Source organism: Salmo salar, chromosome 24 (assembly GCF_965601325.2).
Source record: "Salmo salar chromosome 24, fSalSal1, whole genome shotgun sequence".
Taxonomy (NCBI): Eukaryota; Metazoa; Chordata; class Actinopteri; order Salmoniformes; family Salmonidae; genus Salmo; species Salmo salar.
The window spans coordinates 36,354,641-36,362,500 of record NC_138314.1 but is presented as its reverse complement, the minus strand read 5'-3'; the positions used below and the strand labels follow the sequence as shown (position 1 = coordinate 36,362,500).

Below are 7,860 nucleotides of genomic sequence, written 5' to 3'. Positions count from 1 at the left end.
ATCTATAGAAAAAGGTGACATATGAAGGAGAGATCTATAGAAAAAGGTGACATATGAAGGAGGATCTATAGAAAAAGGTGACATATGAAGGAGAGATCTATAGAAAAAGGTGACAAATGAAGGAGAGATCTACAGAAAAAGGTGACAAACGAAGGAGAGATCTATAGAAAAAGGTGACATATGAAGGAGAGATCTATAGAAAAAGGTGACATATGAAGGAGAGATCTATAGAAAAAGGTGACATATGAAGGAGAGATCTACAGAAAAAGGTGACAAACGAAGGAGAGATCTATAGAAAAAGGTGACATATGAAGGAGAGATCTATAGAAAAAGGTGACATATGAAGGAGAGATCTATAGAAAAAGGTGACAAACGAAGGAGAGATCTATAGAAAAAGGTGACATATGCAACGCCTGGCCAGTGTGATGGCGAGGTGTGTGTGACCGTGTGTGTGTGTGTGTGTGGTGGTATATGTGTGTGTGTGCTGGTATATGTGTGTGATTGTGTGTGTGTGTGTGTGTGTGTGTGTGTGTGTGTGTGTGTGTGTGTGTGTGTGTGTGACATTTGCATCTCTCGCTTCCCTGTAGTCCTGGCGGTGGCTGTGTCTCTCATCTGTATGTGCATACTGAGTGAGCCCAGGTGCTGTCTGTGGCAGAGGTCACACCAGAAAGGGCGAGAGCTAAAATGAAGCGCCCCACGCAAACACAGACACGCACACACTGGAGAAGGCCAATTGTCTGGCTTATTCACTGACATCCGTCAGCAACAGAAAAGAAAGACAAGGAGGGTGAGGGTTGGAGGGATCAGGAAAAACCGCCAAACAACTGGCTTGTAGCTGGACATGTGGTGCTACCGTAGCCTGTTCTCTGCTCTGCTCTCTAACATAGGAAATAGGATGACTGTGGTTATAGCAAATCTGAGAACAAAAGAACGAGTTTGGCTACATATTACCTCGTGCTGTCACTGTGGTCCAGCCACTGAAAGTGATTTCACATTGGTGTGCATGTGCGTGTGTGTGTGTGTGTGTGTGTGTGTGTGTGTGTGTGTGTGTGTGTGTGTGTGTGTGTGTGTGTGTGTGTGTGTGCGCATGCTTGTGTGTATGTGTGTGTGTGTCATCTCACCTGCTGCAGCCACTCCTGGATGCTCTTGCTGGCGTCCTGGTGCCAGATGTTGTGGACAGAGTCGGTCATGGCCACGGCACACACCCTGTTCTTTACCTGAGCTTCTCTCTGACTCATCTGAGAGAGAGAGACAGAGACAGAGGGAGATAGAGAGAGAGAGAAAGAGAGCGCGCGAGAGAGATACAGAGAGAGAAAGAAAGAGAGAGAGAGGGAGATACAGAGAGAGAGGGAGATACAGAGAGAGGGAGTTACAGAGAGAGAGAGAGAGAGAGAGAGAGAGACAGGGAGGGAGGGAGGGAGACAGATGAACACTTTAGAGATGTGAGCCTCTGTCCTGCTCAACCTGTCGAGGTAGCAGACAGCATTGACTCCAGTGATGTAACAGTAATGTAACAGTAGCATGGACTCCAGTGATGTAACAGTAGCATGGACTCCAGTGATGTAACAGTAGCATTGACTCCAGTGATGTAACAGTAGCATTGACTCCAGTGATGTAACAGTAATGTAACAGTAGCATGGACTCCAGTGATGTAACAGTAGCATGGACTCCAGTGATGTAACAGTAGCATTGACTCCAGTGATGTAACAGTAGCATTGACTCCAGTGCTGTAACAGTAATGTAACAGTAGCATGGACTCCAGTGATGTAACAGTAGCATTGACTCCAGTGATGTAACAGTAGCATTGACTCCAGTAATGTAACAGTAGCATGGACTCCAGTGATGTAACAGTAGCATGGACTCCAATGATGTAACAGTAGCATTGACTCCAGTGCTGTAACAGTAATGTAACAGTAGCATGGACTCCAGTAATGTAACAGTAGCATTGACTCCAGTGATGTAACAGTGATGTAACAGTAGCATTGACTCCAGTGATGTAACAGTGATGTAACAGTAGCATTGACTCCAGTGATGTAACAGTAGCATTGACTCCAGTGATGTAACAGTAGCATTGACTCCAGTGATGTAACAGTAGCATTGACTCCAGTGATGTAACAGTAGCATTGACTCCAGTGATGTAACAGTAGCATTGACTCCAGTGATGTAACAGTAGCATTGACTCCAGTTGTGTCTCACGTCCTTCAACATTATAAACAGACGGCTGATGTAGCAGTGCTATAATGAATCACAGAACAGCCACTACACTAGGGACAAAGAGTCCATACTCCTAGTAGTGGAACACAGACACTATTCATTAGAGTAGGAGTGCTGATCCAGGATATGTCCATACAACATTATTCATTATGATATTAAAGGCTAAACTGATCCTAGATCAGCCCTCCTACTGTGAGACACTTTGTGGATACAGACCCTGATGAGAAGTGTGAGGGTAGGTGGGCCCGGTACACACCGGCAGACTGTACACTCCCTATTAGACAAGGCTGATCTGTGTTTTACAGTGCGGGATGGAACATGAGCAGCACAGAGCGCCATGTCATTGTCACGTCTGTGTGAAAGTCCTTCCTCCCCCCAACCAACCCGTAGATGCCTCAAAGTCCCAATCTAATATCACAGTCATCCGCTTGTCACAGTGGACCATCAGCTTGTCACAGTGGACCGTACGCCTGCCGCTCGCAACCTATTCCCTCCTGAATGTCAGCTTCGGAAGGAAAATGTCACACCATGGACTTGTTACACCACAGAGCACTAGAATAGCCCCTCCACCCACAGGAGTAGTAGAATCCGTACGCAACCACTTTAAACAGGTTCCCTCAAGATTAACCAGGGAAGAATAGCGAACAGGTCTGGCAACAATAGGTTAACAATCACTTATACTGGAGCTATTTAGTCCAGCTGCCTACAGCTGCAGCCGGCTGTACATCAAAGTGACTGTGGGTTGTACTTTTAATACATCCTGGTAGGTCAGTTGAATTAAAGTGGGAGTGTATAGAGATAAATGAAACCTATTAGGACACTAAGGAGTACTATATCACCCAGCTGATAAGACTTCCTCAGGAACATCTTCCCCAGGATGAAGACAGGGAGGCTCTACACACAACTAGTAGTTAGACACACTCTCAAACACACACACTCTCAAACACACACACACACACACACACACACACACACACACACACACACACACACACACACACACACACACACACACACACACACACACACACACACACACACACACACACACACACACACACACACACACACACACACACACACACACACACACACACACACACACACACACACACACACACACACACAACACATGGTTGAAAAGCTTTCCTCTAGCAGAAAAGGGCCCGTGAGAGCAGCAAAGTCAACCTTTTAAAACTGGAGGTGTCAGTCAAGGGCCTTTTTTCTGGTGCTAGCCAAAAGGGCGAATCCCTGAGTATGGGGTTCTCCAAGAGGCCAGGAGAAGGTGCAGGCTCCATGGAAAACACTAAGCACATGACTTTAACAACCCAGTCAAAACACCAAGGCTCCACTAAACTGACAGTGTTTTCGTACTTTTCCTGAGAGAGAGAGAGAGAGAGAGAGAGAGAGAGAGAGAGAGAGAGAGAGAGCAAACGTTTGACCCTGTATTCATTCTCATATTCCCTTCAACTCTTGATGCAGAGGTATTCAGATAAAGTGTGTATTTACAATGACACAAACTGTATTTATATGCTATGGGTCACAAAACAGCCTCACATTAAGCCATTATTGGCCCACTAAATCACACTGCATCTAAATCAACACGTAGGCATCTTCACACACTTGCTGAGAGAAGTAGAGGACACAAAATATTCAGCTGAACAGACCAATACTACTGCCTATAATCTCATGTGCGAGAAAGAACCAGAGGTTGTCTGATGCCATACTCACTGCCTGTAGAGAGAGGGAGAGAGAGAGAGGGAGGGAGGGAGAGACAGAAAGAGTGAGACAGAAAGAGAGAGAAAGAGCGAGAGAGAGGGAGGGAGGGAGAGAGAGACAGAAAGAGTGAGACAGAAAGAGAGAGAAAGAGCGAGAGAGAGGGAGACAGAGACAGAAAGAGTGAGACAGAGCGAGAGAGAGGGAGAGAGAGAGAGAGAGAGAGAGAGAAAGAGTGAGACAGAAAGAGCGAGAGGGAGCGAGAGACAGAAAGAGCGAGAGAGTTAGAGAGAGACAGAAAGAGCGCAAGAGAGAGAGAGTGCAACTAGTGCAACATTTCAATTGGCTATATTAAAACTGTTTAATTTGATCCTGAGTGTAAGGTTATTTCCCTGACATCTGGAATCAGGGACTCAGAACCCCAATCTTTAAGAACGGAGACAAATTTGACCCTAACAATTACTGAGGGATTTGTGTAAACAGTAACCTGGGGAAGGTTTTCTGTAGTATTATAAATGTAAGAGTTCTAAACTTCCTTAATAAGGAAGTTTTGAGTAAAAGCCAAATTGGATTTATACCAAAACATTGCACGACTGATCATATTTACACCCTACACACCCTGATACATAAACATGTCCACCAAAATAATACCAAAATATATGCATGCTTTATCGACTTCCAAAAAGCATTTGATTCTATTGGGCATACAGGACTGTTCTACAAAGTTATTGAAAGGGGTGTAGGGGGTAAAACATATGACGTAATTAAATCAATGTATACCGGCAATATGTGCAGCATTAAAATTGTCAAGAAAATAACAATTCTTTAACCAGGGGCAGGGCCTTTGCCAGGGTTGCAATCTGAACCCTGCACTCTTCAATATTTACATCAACGAATTGCCCACTATTCTATAAAAATCCTCAGCTCCTGGTGTTAGTCTCCACAATTCAGAGGTTAAACACCTACTCTTTGCAGATAACCTATGCCTGCTGTCACCCACAGCACATGGCCTACAGCAGAGCCTGGACCTGCTAGAGCAGTACTGCCAGACCTGGGCCCTGGCAGTAAACGCCAAAAATACTAAAATCAAGATTTTCCAGAGAAGATCCAGATCTCAGGGAATTACACCAAAGTTCTCAATTGGTACAAAATATATAGAGTACTGCACACACTACAATTACTTAGGTTTAAAAATAAGCTCAACTGGACACCTTAATGATGCAGTGAATGAACTGAGAGAGAATGAACGCAGGGCATTCTACGCCATTAAAAAACACATTCAAATTGAAACACCTATTAAAATTTGGCTAAAACTAATTGAATGTGTCATTGAACCAATTGCACTTTATGGCAGCGAGGTGTGGGGTTCACTTGCAAACAAGATTTCATCAAATGGGACAAACACCCCATTGAAATCCTGCATGCAGAGTTCTGTAAGATTATCCTAAATGTTCAGAGGAAAACTACAAACAATGCATGCATGGCAGAATTAGGCCAATAACCACGAATAATAAAAACTCAAAAAAGAACAATTAAGTTTTGGAAACATCTCAAATACAGTGACCCGCTCTCATATCATTACCAAGCCCTGCAATGCCAAGAGCTGAGCAAAGAAAAGAGTCCCCTCATCCAGCTGGTCCTGGGGCTGAGTTCACAAACCTGTTCTACTAGCACACTGAAGCCTCAGGACCAGAACATCCAATCAATCAGAATAAAACAAATTACAACACAGTCAAAACAAAACTACAATGCTTATTGGGAAACACAAGCACAAGCACAAAGCAAAATGCAGTGCTATCTGGCCCTAAATCGACAGTACACCATGGCAAACTATTTGACCATGGTTACTGATCAAAACCTTAGAAAAACCTTGACAAAGTACAGGCTCAGTGAGCACAGCCTTGCCATTGAGAAGGGTAGACACAGGAAAACCTGTCTCCCTGTAGAGGAAAGGCTGTGCAACCACTGCACAACAGCAGAACCTGAGAAAGAGCTGCATTTCCTGACAAAATGTCAAAAACATAAAACAACTAGTGTCATTTCCCAAAATAATTTGAAACACTTATTCAAGGTTTCTAAGATCTCTCTGATGAGTAGGCTACCCGTCCTGTTGAGGACGTAGAGAGCTGTGGGTTGACAGCGCACTACATTGCTGCCTGCCATAAGATGAGGGACAGACCAATCAACCTGCACATGTCCTCTATTGTATGCCTATTGTTCAATGTATGGTTATTTTGACCCTTGGTTATTGTTGTTACTGTTGTCCAGTTGACAACTTTGATTCTTCTTATTGTAATATTGTAAATATCCAAAGTAAGCTTGGCAATATGTACATTGTTACGTCATGCCAATCAAGCATATTTAATTTAATTGAGAGAGACAGTAAGAGCGAGCGAGAGAAAGAGAGACAGAAAGAGCGAGCGCGAGAGAGAGAGAGAGAGAGAGAGAGAGAGAGAGAGAGAGAGAGAGAGAGAAAGAGCGAGACAGAAAGAGTGAGAGACAGAAAGAGTGAGAGAGAGAGAGACAGAAAGAGCAAGAGAGAGACAAAGAGCGAAAGAGAGAGAGAGACAGAAATAGCGAGAGAGACAGAGTTGTGTGACTCACCCTCCTCAACTTTTCAACTCTCAAGTTCACACAGTACCTCTGCAAACTCCTAAAGATTAAAACAGTAGAACAACTTCATCCTTCCATTGCTATGCATGTGGGGGCTAAAGAAGTGGTTAGTTAGACTAGTGTTTAAGGGCTACTAAAGCCTCAGAACTGTGGTTAGCCACGTGCTAAGTTCTTCTTAGGGCTCACCTAGACCTACAGTATATGGTGAACAAGGAAGCTGTTCAATGCTAGGGTGGGCTATGGCCGATAGCTAGGCTAGCAGTTAGCTAGCGGTGTGCTGCTTGAGGTTAGCCTGGGGGTAGCGATAGCTTTGCGATGCCTTGAGCAAACCTCCAGTTGTGCTTCCATGACTCATACCTCCAGGATACAGGAAAGCTGTTTTCATCTGTCCTCGACAGTATGTGGAACATGCGGAAATACTTGTTGAGATTTTGCTGTCACTTGTGCCCTTTACGTTCACACCACAGCATCTGGACGCAATCAGCCAGGGTTAGGAACAGGGTAAGCGCTATCTGGGATCCTTGGGATGTCCCTACCCCCCTAAACCCTAACCCCTACCCTAACCTTCATCATAACCCTTACCTAACCTTAACAATTTAACATTTCAACTTCAATTGTGTGTCGTCCGAGTTGGATGTCCCAAGGAACCTGGACAGCAAAGGCCTTAGGAACATGGGAGTGGGGGGGGGGGCAAAGAGAGAGAAGGAGGAGATTATCCACAGACAGAGGATGTGGACTATATGACAGACTAAAGCTGAGTTAAGTGTATAAAAAAAGGAAGTAGAAACATTTGTCTACTGTGGAAGTCATAGCAAAGTAGGCTGAGTCACTAGACAACAGTACATCACTAGGCAGGAGCACATCAACAGCCCACCCTTTTCCTTTACTCTGAAACAGCACTGTGGATAAACTTCAAGCCTTCTCCCTCACATAATAGCCTATATTCTCCTTTTCATGTCTTTACAGCAATGTCATTTATACAGACTATAAGAAGCGAAGAGGCCTCGACAAACTAAATGCAGTTTCTGACCATCTCCATGTCCCCCCCTGAAACAGTTCCCTGACCCCTCCCATGCCCCCTACAGTAAAATACAGTGTTTGGCACTTTAAGCTGTTTCCTGTCACAAAGCCAGCTAATCGCGGGACTTTTGTAGCACCACATGGTATTTCCGCTCGTGACGTTGAGTGGGGAAGGGAAGACGAAGAAGGGAACAGCAGGAGAAAAAAAAATGGCGTTTTAATCAGGTTTATTTATCGGGATGATGGGGACGGTGGGTTGAAATAACAGACGAGCCCGCAGTTAGCTGCAAGCTAAGC

At 44.5% G+C, this 7,860-nt stretch overlaps 1 protein-coding gene across 1 annotated transcript in view; it reads right to left on the bottom strand.

Moving 5' to 3' along the window:
• The window catches only part of LOC106585793 (cotranscriptional regulator ARB2A homolog), a 324,101-nt gene that overhangs the window by 79,425 nt on the left and 236,816 nt on the right, over positions 1-7,860 (bottom strand). Inside the window, exon 9 of the mRNA XM_014172421.3 lies at positions 1,122-1,238. Within this exon, the coding sequence (XP_014027896.1) occupies positions 1,122-1,238 (117 nt within the window). The remainder of the gene's footprint in view (positions 1-1,121; positions 1,239-7,860) is intronic.